Source organism: Falco naumanni, chromosome 14 (genome assembly GCF_017639655.2).
Source record: "Falco naumanni isolate bFalNau1 chromosome 14, bFalNau1.pat, whole genome shotgun sequence".
NCBI classification, from domain to species: domain Eukaryota; kingdom Metazoa; phylum Chordata; class Aves; order Falconiformes; family Falconidae; genus Falco; species Falco naumanni.
The window spans coordinates 3,401,086-3,418,800 of record NC_054067.1 but is presented as its reverse complement, the minus strand read 5'-3'; the positions used below and the strand labels follow the sequence as shown (position 1 = coordinate 3,418,800).

Genomic DNA, 17,715 nt, shown 5'->3' with positions numbered 1-17,715 from the left:
GGTGGCTGCTGGACCCACTGCGCCCGGCACGGAGCGGCTGGGGCACCGAAGGGATGCGGCAGGGACGTGGAAGGTGGCAGAGAGGGCAAGAGATAGCCAGGAGCAGAGCTGGGCACCAGGGCTGCTGCTCCGTTAGCAGCACAGCTTGTGAAGAAGTTGGTGAGGATCATCCCCAGGTCAGTGAAATCATCCTGGGAATTCATGGACTGAAGCTGGAGAAGCTGAGATTTTACCTCCACTGCTTTGCAAGGAGGAGGCCGAGAAACAACACTGTGAAAAATGCCGTTGTGATACAGAAAACCCCAACTCAAAGCCACTACATCTGTGTCTGTATGTATTTTTGCATGCTCTGGAGAACCATGTTTCACACCAACCTCTCCTGTGCTGCAAAGTGCCTCTAGCAACTACATGCTCCTGCTCCCATCATGTGCGAAAAACCCTCTGCTGATCACAGGGGACAAGAAATAACCTGGGATCATTCCTGGAAGCTTCCCCTGCAGTTCTGACACCCCGGGCAGGCAGTGAGGGCAGATGTGCAGCACAAGCGTCACCGCAGGCGTGTTGGCGTGAGCTGCAGAGCAAAACCTCCAGCACAAGCAGCCCCAGCTCCCCGGCACAGCGCTGGCAGCAGGTGGACATGCGGGGCTGGCTCGGGGCTGCCAAAACGCTGGTGGGTTTTCATCCACAGTAATTGCTTGAAAATGAGGTGGGTTTAAAATTGCTTTTGCTCCACTTTTTCTTCACTGATTTTTCCATCATGCTTCAGGTAAGTCTTGTGTGAGGTGTGGCAGTTTCATTGCAGGAACAACAGGGCCATCCAAACACTCAGCAGATGCTCCAAATGTTTCTCCGCTTGATTTTTGACCAGACAGTTAATCCACAGTGGCTGCATCACGTGCCGAAGCATCTCAGCTCCCAACGACCCAGCTACCAACAAGAGCTGCACCGGTGCTTCCCAGGCTGGTGGGGCCACAGAGGCGAGGGAGAGCCCGAGGACGCCGGCGCTGCCTGCCCGGTTCCTCCCTTCGCAGCGACGGTGACGCTCACACAGGGTGATCCCATCTGACGGCTACAAAAGCTGAGCCGTGCTGGGTGCTGGTGTGGCCCCAGGACCTATTTTGTCCACAGCAGACTAAAGGAGAAGCTGGATTTGCGCTTCCTGGAAATGATGGTTCATTAGACACCCAACCGGTCATCTCAGTAGGGTCACGCTTCCAAGGTCCGTGCCAGGTATAATTTGTTGCCATCCTTGTACAAGAGTTTGAGGCTTAGGTAATTCAGCTTTACCATACAAAGACTTTTTAGAGGTCTTAATATTTATACTGATGGGGAAATACTGGGTTAATTGTTAAGAGTGCCAAAAAAAAGGGCTAGCAAGAAATCTACAATATAAAGACAATTTTATTGCCGATAAGCTCTTAAAACTCATTTTTTTTCCTGTTTCAGTAGGACCTTATTCTTCCTGATGAAAATCCGGTCATAGCATCTCTCATTAAAAATAAAATTATTTTGAAATAAATAAATATATAAAATAAATATCATATACATTTTATAAATAGTTTTGTCCTTATGCACAGTATCCATGCTTACATCTGAATAATGTTCCTCGTCCCATTCCCACCCCAACAGCAGGAAAAACCCCACGCATCAGGACCAGTCCACGTAGCATCATCCATGTAGCAAACTCCCAGGCTGCTGAAGCAGGGTACCATTCCAAAGGCTTTTTCTTAGCCAGTAACCATCCCGAGCTCAGCAGCAGCATCTGCAGCGGTTCTGTAGTCTTTTGTTTTCTTTCTTTCTCTTCACTTTTAGATTAATTTCCCCCTCCCCTCCCCCCCCTCCCCGGTGATCAGGTTTGCTCGCCTGCTTGTTCCTTAAGCAACCATAACATCGAACATTCAGCCTCTCTTGTAGCAACCAGGTAAGGAAAGTGATTGAAAACGAAAGATTATATGTAAGGTTCCCTCCCTTCCCCTACCCCCACCCCATAAATAACCCAGGTTCGATATACGCTTGAAACAAGGAGGAACAGCAGTGTCTGAATTCAATGTAAGTGCTTTCCTATGTCATCTACGCTTACAGGAATGATGGAATGACTATTAATATAGTGCTCTGGGAAAAAGCTTGGGAGCCCAAGTATGTACACTGACGGGGCAGCTGCAGGAAACATCACCTGTAGTGGAAGAGGTCTCTGTACATCGCAGGTATTTTGGCAGGGTCCACAGGCCGGGGTAAAAAATGAGTGAATTTCTGATGTCTCTTAGTCCTGTACCCTTCGCGGGGGGAGCCGTCCTTGTTGAGAGCCACGTAGTAATGCCTCTCCGAGTCGGGATGCTTGTAGAGGGTCGAGGCGTATGTGTTGTACCAGTTCTCTTCAAACTGTTCTCGGAAAACGCACTCCCGTGTGAGCTTCTTCTGCATGGGGCAGGCGTGGGAGGGGAAGGAAAAGACATTTGTGTCAAAAATGAAAATAATAATAATAATCTTTTCATCTTTCCTTCAATTTATTTTCCTATCGTTTTCCCAGCTACTTTCTCCTGGCTCCCCTGAGGACTGCGCTGCCGGCGATGTTTCCCCTGGGTGAGAGCTGGAAATGGGCACAAGCCAAACAAGCCGGGACCCAAAGACCTCTGCAGCTGGAGGAGGAGGGAGACAAAAGGAGGAGGAGCAGGTGAGTGTGCATTTTGCAAAGGTGCTCCATAAAAAAACAAAACAGGGCCGTAGCAGAACTCCAAACCTGAGAGCCAGGTCTCTGTGACCAGGGAGCCAGTTTTGAGCTTGCTGGGGTGGCCGTGCTGCCTGGCAGGGCCGTGTCCTCTGCAGGGGCTGCCCACCACGGCCGTGTCCCCCGGCACCGCACACACCCCAAAAACGCTCTCCTGGGTAAGAGGCCACCCCGGGAGAAGCGGGCAGCGCATCTGAAGGGTTTGAACAGGAGCAAGCGCCGCTTTGAAAGTTGAAGGTGCGCAACAGTACACACTGCAATGGGAATGAAAGCATTCCTCAGGCCTTTCATCTTCTGAAGCGCCAGAGAGCTGTGATGTGAGGCCATAACAAGACCCGGGGAGGTCTGGATGGGGATGTCTAACCCCGGGGAAGATTTACAGCGGCGATAGGTGATGTGGCGAGTGTGCGCCAGCCCACGGCCAGTGCATCCTGCGCCGGGCCGGGGAGATGGATGGCACCGGTGTCACCTGGCCACAACCAGCATTTCCCTCCAGCCCTTACAGCCAACGTCTGATGATGGCTTTTCAGTTCATGTCCATCGCCCCTTCCCTGTCCTCCCACCTGCCCCGTGCCAGCTGCAGGGACGTGCCCAGCCACAGCGAGAAGCGGGGCTGTCCCCCCACCCCACGGGGACATGGGTGGCTTTGCCAGAGCCGCCGTGCTGTGTCACAGAGGGACCCACTATCCCGCCCCATCCCAGGGGGACGTGGGAGTGCTTTCAGGTGAAAGGCAGTCTGCAAACGTAGGATGCTATACTATTACAAACACCGTACCTACACTGTAAACTACTCAGGTAGGGAATGCGTCTTATCTGCGGCACACAGAGTGGGAAGTAAATGTTATCGCCTGCAGTAGATGTTTTGTAATACGACCCAGGAGCTCACCTGTGCTCAGAACCTGTTTTGAATATTTTGCTGCTAATTAAATCAACCCTGAGGTGTGTTGTGAGCCCTCCAAAAGCCTACGCCACAGCCCTTGCCATCTGAGGCCTAGGGAACCGGGGGTTTGTCTTCCCAGATCCATCAATAAACACAGACTCCGTTTTCTTTCCCCTCCCCTAGGATGCCATCCGCTCTGAATACGTTAGAAACTGCTGACTGGCTGAACTCGTGTGCTGCTGCTTTGCCCCAGTTTACCCGCTCTTCACTGCGCTGTTTGGAGGTACAGTGTCTGTGGAAAACCTTTGGTGAGTTTGGGGTGACTGCAAGGTGCGCTTGATTTCTTTCCAAGCCCCGGGATGTCTCCACTGAGCCTGATGCCGTATAGGCAGCGTGCAAGGTGCTGCCTGCGACTTTTGCTGCCCTAAGTATTAGTTGCGTTTACTGAAATCAGTGGAAAACTTCACAGAAACGTTGGCACAAGGTTAACAGGGGCAGGCAGAAAAGCTGTCTGTCCTGAGGGGACTCCACGTGTCGCCATGGGGATGGCTGGCTCGGGCTATACGCAGATATAAGACACAGTCCAGGCAAAACTGGTACAGAGGGAAATAATAAACTTGCCGAAAATTTAAAAATACCGCTGCACTGTAATCTCCTAAAATACCATTGTAATGCTAATGCTGTTGTTAGGCACTGTTTTATGGACCTTTAATTAAGAATACTGTAGTGGCTTTCAATTTTGAAAAGCCATCATTTTAAAATCATCAGATTTTAAACCTCCAGGGTTATTTGGGGACCTGGCTCGTGACTTCTGCACAGTTTGGATCAGCAGTCTGACAGTGTCCCATCAGCGTATCGTCTGGTGAACAAGACACAATGACAGAGAGGAAACTCTCTAGATTATGTCTTCAGGCCAATTCTGTTTCCAGATGAAGTGTTGTAAAATGTTAGCCTGTTTTTGTTGCTGCATCATAACGGGAACACAGGCCCTAGAATTTAATTAACCCATCATGAAACTGTTGATTCATAATCAGAGCTGCAGGGTTTGAAAGCACAGAAGGGAATGTGCAGGCTTCTGTCCTCCTTTCCAGCAGGCACAAGGAAAAGCTGTCACTCCAGGCGCTGCTGAGCAGCACCAGGGTTTGACAGAGGAGATGCTGCTGCACAGGCGGAGGCTCCAGCCCTGCCTTCTGAAGTGTGCTTTAAGGTTTTTTGTGTTTTATGGAATCCTGGTGATTTTACTTTTTATATACCTTGCACATTTGTAATTTAACTGCTGTCTCCATAGTAGATGTTATTACAGAAATGAAGTGGAAAAAGAGCAGATCTCGCTGCATGCTGCTGTTTGATTATCTCATATAAACATGAGTAACTGCATCTTAAATAGTGAAAGGGTCTGTGGTAGTCTCAGATGGGAATGGGAGGAAAAAAAGATGGAAACTCGTGGTTTACTGTTACTGTTTGCTAAGCAAAGGGTTTTTGAAGGCTTCTGGATACGCAGAGTACACAAGTTTAAACCTCTACACAATGAGATTGATCTGATTTGGTTAGAGGGAGTATGTGCCTTCCACTTTGGTTTAAAACTGCTTTATTTTATTGCATTTTAAATTTACTGTGATCCATCCTTAAAAATGAGGATCCTCACGTAGGGTAGTGCTGTGATCTAGAAAGAGGCATTAAAAAAACCACAACAAAACCCACACGTGATGGGTTGAATTAAAGGCAACAGGGCATCTGAAGAAAAAGCACCAGTGACATGCAGCAGCTACAGAAAAGGAAACTTAAACATGGCTATCTAAAATGCAATTAATTTTTCTAAATAGAAGTGATTCTTCTAGCTAACTAGAAATAACTGTTTTGTAAGGAGTTGAGTTAAGTAATTAGGGATTGAGTTAAATTAACCTGTGGGAAGCACCTCTGCCGAGTTGTTAAGACCTGACATTTTGACTGCAAGTCTTAACACTTAATAAAATAAGAAAGACGCAGAGGAGAGCTCAGCTCTGTTCGGGTTGATGGAGACTTTTCCAGTAATGCCAAGGCTCCTCAGAGCACCCCTTCCCCGCAGTCCCAGCTGAGCTTTGCAGAAGCGGTTGCTATGCGTGCGGGTGTTTCATCCAGCAAAACCCTGATGTACGCTCTCATTTTGGGGCTGGCTCATCAGAGCACCTGCCCATGTTCAAAGTGGTTTACAGGGTGCTCAGGTTCAGTAACGCGGGGCAGAAAAGCAGCGAGGTGGACCTGAGCTGCTCCTTGGCTGCGGCAGTGCAACCTGCACAGGGTAAGGCAGAATCTGCTATGGGTGATGTCAGGAAGAGTTTATGGGTTTTCAGGAGTTTGTGTGGAGTGAAAAACTCACAAGGAGTTAACATTTGTTTTTGGCAAAAGATGGAAAAGTTTAGTCCGAAAAGGGCACTTCTAGAAAATTATGAGCAGCTCCCCTAAACTCCTAAAAGGAGTTGTAGAGAATGTTATAATAAAATAACACTCAGACCACAACTTCAGCTTCAGTTAAAGAGCTGTAATAGAAATATAACATCTGCAGGTAGGTGCAGATCCTGACCACGCAGAGAGTACAACTGATGTGTATTACTCAGGCAGTAAAAACATACAAGCAGCCCCCAGGTTTATGCTAAATTCTCCCACGCAGCCTCACGGTTTCTGAAAGGTAAAACCTCGCGGAGCCCCTGCAGCTCCCCAGGCACTGCCCCAGGGGCTGGGCACCACCGTGGGATCTTGCCACATGAGCGAACCTTCCCTCCACAACCCTATTTCAAATATACCGTTGGTGTTAGAACAACAGTGGCATCACGGGTAGGCTGGGGGCACGTGGAACCCAGGGGCTTCCGAGGCCTGTGACAGACACAGCTTGTGGCACCGATGAGGCCCCGCAGCCTGTACGGCTGTGTATGTTACACGGTGTTGTAACCAGCACAAAACCTTCAACTTACCGACCCATACAGCTCGCCTCTCTCATTCATGCCGAGGTAGAGTCCTGAGTCCACCCCACGGATGCTCACCAGCCCCACTGCCAGGCTAATAAACTCCAAAATCCCTGAAAAAGAAAAGAAGTCCAAATTATACCGAGAATAAAATCAACACCAGGCTCCCGTGTCAAATGCCTAACAGCCTTTCCCAACCTTTGCAGAGCTTCCTACAGACCCCATTTTCCTCGTTTGTAATGACACAGTTCTTGAATCTGTAGACCCACATGCGTGCAATCTTCCAGGTTCCACTCTAGGCTTCTCCCCTGCACTGCAAATTTGACATGCCCAAGAGGAATTACCTTTGCTAATGAGAAAAGGTTTGTTAGGTTTTCTTCTTTTCGTTTTGGTTTTCTTCTGGTTTTTTTTTTTTCCCTAGTTATTACCAAGAAGACAGATGTAGAAACTTGTGCCTAGCCCACTAGAAATTTCAGAACGCTGCTACCATGCTGGGTTTTACTCTTCACCAAAAGGAGAATGATTTTTGTCACCATGGGGCTTCTGGTTTGAGGTGATAGTCCCACATGTTTTAAAGTGATCAGTTCAATAATATATTATTGAAAAATACATTATTGAGTAATATATTATTCAAAAATAAGTAAAAAGCTCTAGAAGAGACGTCTGTGAGGACCATCTTCACCCTGGCACTCCAGTGGGGTACTTGCCACCCCCATACGTATATACAAGCTGCAGGGATAAAATCCACCTTCAAATACATGCAGGTAGAAATGCATCCTCCTCTGCAGCCTTCGGAGCCAGGGAGCTGCTGGTGTTTCCTCCAGAAGGAGCTCCTTCCTTACTGCCAGAAACCCCCTCCTGCCCCTTGTGTCCGGCTGCCTGCCCCAGCCTCGTGCCAGCCCCTTCCCGGCCCAGCAGTACCTGCCCTAGCCATCTCCAGCCCTGCGAGAGCAACCATTGTACCCGTGGGCTTCAGCCTACAACGATGGTGTCAGATGCTTTAAGTAATGAGGGGCAGCCTCACTTCCTCTGGCAAAGAAATGAGCGGGGTCTGCTGTGCTGCCTGCCGCAACTCCGCTGCCGGTAAAGGGGGATGGCAGCTGTTCTGGTGGAGGAAAGACTTGTAACAGGAGAACCAGCGGTGAAACGCTTAAAAACAAACAGCCCCCAAGTAGGTGCATTTTTAACTGGTCTGAACAAAGCCAACGTCACAAGTGATGGAGACCTTCAAACTTCACAGGAAAACCTCCTGAAGGCGTTAGTGGGACCGTGTTAGACTGTAGATATCACACGCTCCCTAGCTAGAGGTCATGGGCAGTCTTTGCCTGTGTTCGGTGCTGAATTAATTAACTGGGAGGTAGCAGCAGAGGAAGGATGGTTTTCACCATCCCATCTAGTGACTGGGCAAGACGTCTCCATTGACAGGCAGACCAAGTTGCTCTAACCTTTAGCGTGGCTCCAGGTCTCTTAATATAGCTCCCCAAACGTCCAGTCCTGAGCAATTGCCGCTCTGATCAGGTTACCTCCCAGAGCTCCTCTCAAAAGTATGCCTCGAGTCTAAAATCCCCGCGTGACGAGCGGCCACCTGAGCCAGCTGACTTCAGCGGCAGTCGCAGCTCCCCATCACCCCTCAGCTTGGGGCATGTATCGTCTTCTCGGCCAGGCACGGGTGCGATCTCAGACGATAACTGCATCACCACCTAAATATAGGACAGACCAGACGGCGATGGACACCTCTGCCCCCCTCCGCTCAACGCAGACTCATCACTCAGATGCAGGCAGCTACACTGGGTGCAAGAATTAGTCTTCCTGCCTTATATCAGAGTTTCTGTCCCCTTTTTCCCTGCCTACTCTGGGGCTTGTGCATCGAATCCAGCCCTTGAGATGAAATATGGGTTTGGCAGCAGCAATTCCTCAAAACAAACAGGGAAGCAAATGACAGAAAACATGCTTTATGGACCAGTGCAGACATTTTCCAGGCTGAAATATGCCCAGCTACACTCCCCGCCTGGGGACACATACTGCCTTCTGAAATGCCAGGAGCAAGCAGGGAAGGCAGCCTTCCCAAGCCAGGCAGGCAAACCAGGACCCTGGCTCTGCTCGCTCCCTGGTAGTTATCGTGGTTTCCTATAGGAAAAGAAGAACGAACAGGGAGGGAAGAGGTGCAGGATGAGGGGTGGTCTTCTGCCTCTGCTACCCACCGGTTCTGACACGTGGAGGGAGTTACTGAACTGCTGTGTGCTTCCGTTTCCGCATCTGCGGGACAGAAACGATGACAGCCAATGTTTGAAAAGGAGAGAGTGAAGGAATAGTGTCAACAACTAGAGAGAGTGTAAACAGTAATAGGGGGGAAAAGAGTATAGGGATACCCAGAAACGGAGTCATCTTTCCCAGACTGGAGACAAGTGGATGTTCAAGCAAAAAATATCTGACAGCTGGAGAGCAGTAGATGGACCCTCCTGTAGGTACAAACACAGTCCGCAGCAACGGAGATTTTTTTAAAAATTTGTCTTTCGTCACCCCTGGGAAGCAGAAAACCACTGCTCGTCCCACTTCAAAACCAAGGGATATCTGAGGCAGGGAAACCAAGAGCTTTTCTTGAGTATGCCCACAAGCACGCTCTGTACATGGCATGTGAACCCAGGTCTCCAAACCTGGAGCAACCCAGGAACAGCATTAGCCTCTTCCCTCTCTGAGTGGCTGGGTGAGACACCCCTCAGCTGGTGCAGATTGGGGAAATGCTTGCTGGTTTTGCAAATTAAATTTCTTCAAGGTGTGCCTACAACAGTCCCTTCTGACAGTGTCCCTTGCAATGTTCCCCTTTTCTGATCCTTGAGTGGCACTTAGAGCTGTGCACGGAAGACGACTATGTTGAAACAGCATTAAGAACGTAACTTAAACCCACAAAAGTCAGGAGACAGAGTGAAGGCTGAAAAAATGTGGGCGGATATCCATCCTGTCCTTAACTCACTCCAATTGCTAGACAAAATTGCAGCTTCGTACATGTGATCTCCAGCAGCACAGGGAGTGGCCACTGGGGCCAGCTCAAGAATTTTCTTTCCAATTGTAGCGGTGTGTTTTTGTGGTAGAACATGCTTCTTTTCTTTTTTCTTTTCTTTTCGTTTTTCTTTTCTTTTTTTTTCTTTTCTTTTCTTTCCTTTCCTTTTTCTCCCCCCCCACCCCCCCACCCCCCACACCCCAGACTTGCCTTTTTGTTTTTTCTCGCTTTGACTTTTCATTCTCTTTGCTCCTTAAGCCTTTCTAGATAATATTTGGAGAGGTTTGATTAAGACTCTGCCTGGATTCATTTACCACCAAAGCACTGAATAATCTCCCCAGCTTTGCCGTGGCTGGACCCGCACGCTCTCGCCTTACTATAAACCATCCCTCAAAGAACAATTCAGCTCCTTGCACCTGTCTCTTCTTACATGACTACATTCAGGAGCAGGGCACAGAAACATCAGATGTTGTATTAATGGCTACAAATCTAAAGCTTCGGCTAAAAACCTCAACAACTGTTCAGCAACAGGTGCACTACAGTCAAAACCCACAGCAAAACTTTTTCTGAGGTTTCACCAGCTTCTTAGCACACTGTGTTACAGATCCATTAGCAGATTCATACCTGAGAAAAGCTTCGTTTGCTGCCTTTATTAGTCTGCAGTACAAACTCAAGGCCTTTTTCTCTCCTCTACTGCAGTTAAGTGACACCAGTGGTGCTACTCTTGTTCAATGCTGCTGTAAAACAGACACGAGGCAGAAAAGGAGCAGTTCCTCCTGGCAGGGATTCTCATGGTGGATTCGTCTGGGTTTCATTCTGAGAAGGATTCTCACAGGGGTACTATTGTCAGTCCAACCCCCCCCCCAGACTTTGACCGTCCTTTATTTCTTTGTATGGGAAGGTTCTCAGCGGATGCAGTGAGAACAGATACAGTCTTCAAAACACTTAGATATTCTTTCTGGGATAACTTAGGCAGAGCTGCAGTTTCAGAGAGTGAATTTGGGCACTTCTCTGTTGTGAGAATGAACTTTCTTCCAACGATCCCAGAGGGCTTCACCAAATTTTGCACTAAGCCTCCTTCCAGAAAAAACAAGCTGTGCCCCATTGTTCTTACATGAATCTGTATTTTTACAAGTATAAAATAACGCGTTCCAGAAGACAGGTGGGATTTAGGAACGCTCCAGTCCTCAACAGATGAAAGGGAATAGTTAACTGTGATTGCACAGGCAGTATGGGTAGATGCTGCTGTTATGTCCCCTGTGTCCTATGGTCACATCCACTGAATGCTGTGGTACAAAAGAATCCCTCCCTTTAACCCTTGCCGTTTGGACCTCGGTACTGTGTTCTGCATCAGTGGGCTCTTTGGCTCTTTATCATCCTCTCAGGAGGACTTGGATGTCTTCAACTTCTGGTAGCCTTTGGGATGGCTGTGCATGGGAGGGTGCAGATACTGTCCATCTTTCCCTGAACCCCTTCTAGTATTAAGAAATACAGATGCAAAGTCTGGTTCTACCCTACATCCCATCTGCAGCTGGATGCGTGACCCTGCTGCGGTGTCGCAGCCATCCATGGAGCACATTAATTACCTGTTCATGGTATCAGGGAGCACCTTCCAGCCATGTGGGCTTGATCCCCCAAACCACCATACTGGATTTCTAAGTATTTCCCCAGATGCCACTAGATTTAAGGCAGCTTTAAACCGCTAGCCTGAAACTCTTGCTGAGCTCTGTATCCCTTGCCACAGTTTTGTAGTCCCCCAGAATCGCTCAGGCTGCCTATTTCTGTAATAAGTTACTTCTTCCTGACTGCTGCATGCAAAATTTAGGAATGCATTGATACATGACATCCTAATACGAACCATACCAGTAACACTGGAATTTAAATATTCATGGCTACTGAATGCAGATGGTGAATACTGTGTGCCAATATGTTATTGCTTTGAGTCTCTGCTGAAGCCAGGTTTAGTCCAACTTTATCTGAACACAAGGATTCCAGTCTAATCCTTTGGGGCTTTGTCTTGCAATTACAACAAATAACTATTTATTTTACACTGCCTCTGGGAAAACCCTGAAGCAGAAAACTGTAATATTTTATATCTGAAGTCTGGTCTAGTTTACGTAGCTGGATGCTGACTGCTAAAACACTTAGGGAATGCCAGTGCTTGGATTTATTGAATGCACTGTGCGACTTAAGCTTAAGCGTGCAAAATTCATGAAAAATTGTAGCCCCTTTAACGCCTTTTTCCAAAGTTTGTGGAAATACACTTATTTTACTCAATCTTCATAAAAATGGAAATAAGACAAATGCTGCCATTTGAAACTGGCTGTTTACTTGCATAAAGATAAGTAAAAAGAACCGATAGAAATACTACGTGGCAGATTGAACTAAAACCAAACAGATGCAAGGGGTTTGCTTTCAGTTTCTTTTAATGTGGAAACCCATCACATATTGCAGCATGAAAGGTTAAGAGATGTGTGTCTTTTGGGAGGTAATTAACGAACGTGTGCCCCACAAGCCTATTAGTACCTGGCTCTGACCTGTGGGTTATGACTTTCTTGTTGATTTAGGCAGGGACATGCTATGCACACACCTGGTGTTTATGGAAAGCGCTGCACTGAGATAAGCTTCTCCAATTGTTCTAAAAACCTGCCTTACACTACCAACGCCAGCAGCAGTGGTGGCGTTCCTTACGTATCAGAAAGGACTGGTTGCAAACAAGAAAAAAAAAAAAAAAGAAAGAGAATTCCTGTCACTGAGGAGTTAAATCATTTGAAAACTGTAAAGAAAGTCTTGCGAGCACTTCTTGCAACCTGTTGACAACATAGCTGAGATCACTGGCATGGGACTTGTTGATAGCTTACACAGACACCTGCACTAGATGCTGAAGTAGCGGGAATTTTTCTTAGCTGTGCTCAAACTTACTGTACTTCTTCGCCTGTGGCTTGGGATGCATTTTTTGAAGATTACATATAGTCTCATTAGAGATCCCTGCTCTTGTGTGACTCTGATACAGGCGTTGCAGTCTTCCAGCTGTATACCGGGCATCAAGGTAAAATCCACGGTGCTCTGCCTATTCTCCTTTCTTTCGGAGGTCCCCGAAGTAGTTTTCCCTTCAGCTTCCCCTTTCCTTTCCAACAACCTCCCCAACCCGAGCTGCTGACACCCATCCAGCCAACCGATCCCTGCCCGCTTTGGGGGAGACACTCTTCTAATGAAATTCAGGCAAGTAAAAGAAATCAGCTCACAAATATCTGTGAAGGCTAAAAGAAAAGGAGGGGAGAAAAAAAACCCCAACAAACCAACCAAAAAAACAAAAAGCTGGGAATTTCTTTTTCCAGCTGCTCTCTCTTTTGCTTCCCTCACCGCTAACTTCAGAGGCACAGCAAGAGCTGCCATGTGTCCCCCCCTTTTTTCTAATTTTTTTTTCCCCCGTCTTGCTAAGGCACGTTTTTGTGCACCTGCAAAGGGCTGAGCGCCGAGAGAGTAGGAAATTGGAAATAAAAACTCCCGCATTGCTACGGAGTGAGCACATTTGTTTAGGAGTCTAATTATATCCGTCCCGGGATGATTTATATTAGCGGGGTAATTAGTTCTGTACGCGGGGCACCTGCTGCCGGCCCCCCCGCCGCCCCCTTACCGAAGCGGCTGTGGTCCTGCCGGGTGCCCTGCACCGTGCCGTTGGGGAAGATCTCCAGGTGGAAGCCGGTGCGGCAGTAGAGCTGCCGCCGCCGCAGGATGCCCTTGAGGTGAGCGAAGTCGGTGGGGGAGCCCCGCTGCAGCCGCCCCTCGATCTGCCCCAGGCGCTCGTTGAGGAAGCCGGGGGAATCGGCGAGGGGCAGCCCGGCGCCCAGCGCGGGGGGGAAGCCGTGCAGGTCGGGGTCCAGCGCGCCCAGGAAGCCGCCCACCTCGGCCATGGGGCCGGGGGCCGCCGGCGGGCGGGCGGGGGGCGCGGCGCGGCGCGGAGCGGCCCCTCAGAGCGCGGGCTGCGGCCGCCCGGCCCCGCGCTGCCGGCCCCGGCGCGGCCCCGCGCTGCCCGCGCCTCCCATAGCTGGATGTGTCCCGCGCTCGGATGCAAACTGCACTTTATATACGTACACACTCCCCTTACATTGACATATTGGATATTTAAATGTAAGCCACACCTCACTGGCATCCCCTTTGGCTATTGCTTTTCTTCCCCCCCCCCCCCTTCTTCTCTGATCCATTTGGCTCTTTTTATTATTTTTTTTTTTGAAAGGAAAAAAAAAAAAGGCAGCTTCACTCCCTCTTTTATTATAAAAAAAAAAAAAATGGCAGGAAAAAGCTACACATCGCAGTGAGGCATAACAGCTCTTGGCAGGGCCCCGCGAAGCCGCCGATGAAATCATGGAGCCCCCGCACGCAGCCGGGGATGCGGCGCAGCGCGGCCGGCCCTTGCCGCTCCCGCCCCGGCTCCGCCGGCAGCCTCCGGCCCCCTCCCGGCCCTCCGCGGCGGTCCCCCCGCAGCCGCGTCCCGCACAGTCGGCCCGGAGGCGGCGGGTCGGCCCGGCTCGGCCAGGGCCGGCGGGTCTTGTCAGGGCCCCCCACACCCCCCCCAAACCGGGACACGGTGGAAAAAATAACACGTGAGGAGAGGGCTCGAGACGCGTTTTTCAGATTAATGTGTAAAAACTGAAAGCGATCTTTTTGAAAAGCGATCCCGCGGGCTTTACGGCCGGGTTTACAGGCGGCGGGAGGTGAGGGGAGGGCGAGCTGCGCTGCCCGGCCCCGCCGCAGGCTCCCTCCCCACCTTCCCCATGTTGGAAACAGGTGTTTCCGCGTTCTTCCCGGCCCGCCGACACCGTATCTGTAACGGCAGCTGCCGGCCGCGCTGCAGCCAGACGGAGCCGGGCCCGGGGAGACGGGCGGGGGGGGCGCAGACACAGACACCGGCGGGCCCGGGAGGGAGGGAAGGGCCCGCGCCGCCGCCCCCGGTGCCCCGACCGCCCCCTCGGCGGCCGCCCTGCCCGCTAGGCGGCGCTGCTGCTCGCGCCACTGCCGCCGCGCCTGCCCCGCCGGCCTGGGGTGCTGGGGGGGCCGCTGCTTCTGCCGCCGGCGGGGGGCTGAGCTGGCCGCCGGGGGCTGCGCGGTGCGGCTGGGCTTTCGTGTCCCTGAAGTGTGGTGTCGCCCACGTCCTTCTCCGTGCCCCTCCGGGGGTTAGAGACAACCGCAGACAATTCGCCAAAATTGACCCTAAGCAACCAGCCCGCTCTGCAGCTGGAGACGTGCCCTGGCCGGAGCGGCTCCTCCGGGGGCATCAGCCTCCGCAGCTGAGGTATGGGTCGTGCCCCCCTCAGCAGGTTTCCTGCAAGGTGTATCCCCATAGTAGGTCTCATCTCTGCAGGGTCTCTCCCCTCATAGTGGGTATGTCCTCAGCAGGTCTCCCCTCAGCAAATCTACCCCATGGCACGCATTCCCTCAGGGAGTCTCTCCTGCTCAGCAGGTCTCTCCCCTCAGAGTCTACCCCTCAGCAAGTCTTCTCTCAGCAGATCTCCCCTCAGCAGGTCTACCCCATGGTCTGTATCCACTCAGTGGGTCTCTTCCCTCAGCGAGTCTACCCCATGGTGGCTATCCCCTCAGACAGTCTCTCCTCAGCAGATCTCTCCACGTCAGCAGGTCTCTTCCCTCAGCAAGTCTACCCCATAGTGGATATCCCCTCAGCAGGTCTCTCCCCACCAGCAGGTCTCTTCCCTCAGCAAGACTACCTCATGGTGGGCATCCCCTCAGAGAGTCTGTCCCCCACAGCAGGTCTCTTCCTTCAGCAGATCTCCCCTCAGCAAGTCTACCCCATGGTGGGTATCCCCTCAGAGCCTCTTCCCTCAGCAGGTCTTCCCCATGGTGGGTATCCCCTCAGTGGGTCTCTCCCCTCAGAGACCCTCCCCCTCGACAGATCTCTCCCCACCAGCAGGTCTCTTCCCTCAGCAATACTACCCCATGGTGGGCATCCCCTCAGCCAGTCTCTCCCTAAGGCAGGTCTCCCATCTGGTGGGTATCCCCTCAGCAGGCCTCTCCCATCACAGAGTCTCTCCCCCACAGTGGGTCTGTGCCATCAGGAGGTCTTGCCCCACAGCAAGTGCTTCTCCCCACATCCACCCCAGAGGGAGGGTTAAAAAGACCATGGCATGCAGCCTCCTTTCCCTGCAGGCCCGGGGAAGTGCTGTTGTGAAGATATGAAGGAAATAGTGATGTTATGACATGGAACACCTACATGTGTCTCTGCAGTGGGTGAAGAATCTGGTTTTTAAATGGGGGTGGGGGTGTTTTTTCCTGTCAGAGCTGTGGCTGTAAAAGGGGTGTATTTGATGCAGAACTTGACACATGAAGCCTAAACCTGGGTTTTTTATAGAAATACAGTCTGCTCTGGAGGTAGTAAAATCTACAGAAGTGTGTTTGTTGACTATTTGTTTATCATGTATGGTTTCACGGAGATACCACTGTCTGAGGAGTTTAAGCATCCCACTGCAGAGATTATGCAGATATTTTACTTCTGTAGTATCTATATGAAGGCTCAGGTGTGATGAGGTAACTGAGGGAAATAAACTGCCTTGGTGAAAATGGCAGAGGTCCAAGATGGAGATGGGGTGGAGATACAACAATGGGATGCCCCAAACCCAGAATTACTGTTAAGGACATAATCCTGTAAATGCTGTGATTTTAATGCATGAAATTCATATAATGTGAATGATCCCACTACAACCAAATATACTTTTCTTCTGTGAAGCCTGGTTTTGCTGAAGTAAGTGTGAGTTTTGCCTCTGGATTCATAGCAGTCACCTTATTTCTGAACATGTCTGAAGGTTGATCCTGGGGGTATTAAGAAGAGAGAGGAAAAAAACAGTTTCCACATCGAAGGACTACCCAAACTCTACAGAGGCTTCTGCTGCTGGCTTCTGCAGCTGACTGTTACAATATCCTTAAACCCAAATCCACACAAGCACTTAGAGGAACACTATAGGATACTGAAAAAGGTAACAGAGTTCAATTACGTTACAGTAAAATCCAAGATAAAGTAAAAAACACAAACCTGCATGCTTAACTAATGTATATTAAAAGCAGCAAAATCCCCCATCCAAGCTGACATTCCTCACTTAACTCTCATGATTATGGTCAGCTTTTGAAGTGCCCGCGATACATTTTATTGAGAAGTTGTACAGGCTGGTACAATACATTCTATTTACGCACAACAGGATGCAGAAAAGTTAGCTTTCTCTTCTCTCTCTCTCTCTTTTTTTTTTTTTTTTAATCTTTAATTTCCTGGTTTATTTATGTTTTCACTAAGCTGAGGAAAAAGCAGAGAGATTTGTATCCTGTATTGTTTCAAGAAAAAAAGGCGTGTATTTTAAATACTGAAAGCTAGAATAACTTCTTCAAAAGAAGAAACAGTCATTTTTTTTCATGTGTTACATAGAATACAGTTCTGCACTCAGTAATTTCTTAAAGGAGGACAGAAACTTGCATACAATTTGTGTCACAGAACATAATGCGTTGCAGAACTGATTTTCTGCTCTGCTTTGTTTCAGTTCATGCAGTTCCCCCAGGTTTATTCTTTGATTAAGCTTGTATTGTCTACCTTGGGAACTGAAATGGTTACTGCCAAACTGCTCTGCCTTTCCATTTACAGAAGAACTAGCAGCAATATTTATACCCAGTTCGATAAAATGGACCTTGCAGACCCCTTCCCATACACTGTAGAAATGTACGTTTAGCAAGGTAGTGAAAATATTAATGGCATTTATTTGCAAGATAATTACTATTCATGGAGAGCAGCCACATTTGATATCTGAATATAAAATCAAAGGAAGAGCAGGACTGGGGTCAAAGCACTAAATTAATTAGAAAAGAGTAAGATAAATAAGTGCGCTGAGCAAATCTAGATACTGCATATCCTTTGCCTGGGGCAATTCCATTTGGTAAAGAAAAGATTAAGACAGCTGAAAAAAATTTGAAGTAGCAATGGCCATGAATGAAAAATCAGATGTGAAGAATATCTGAGGATAAAGAAACAACAGAGCCTTGAGCTTTAATAAATAATAGTTTTGCTTCCTTAGCACTTCCCAGCTTGGGATCTCAAAACAATTTATGTACACTAATGAATTAAGATTCACAACTGAAGTCACTGTGCATCTCCATTTTCCCAAACAGTCTCTTTTTCCAC

General features: G+C 49.2%; 1 protein-coding gene across 1 annotated transcript; it reads right to left on the bottom strand.

Annotated features, from left to right (window-relative positions):
* Nucleotides 1-1,989: 1,989 nt before the first annotated feature.
* Nucleotides 1,990-13,521, bottom strand: FGF16 (fibroblast growth factor 16). Its single transcript, XM_040614558.1, has 3 exons — nt 13,180-13,521; nt 6,554-6,657; nt 1,990-2,415 (listed from the first exon to the last, which is right to left on the bottom strand). Exons 1-3 carry the CDS (start codon nt 13,454-13,456, stop codon nt 2,170-2,172), a joined length of 627 nt encoding a protein of 208 aa, XP_040470492.1. The 5' UTR covers nt 13,457-13,521; the 3' UTR covers nt 1,990-2,169.
* Nucleotides 13,522-17,715: the final 4,194 nt, after the last annotated feature.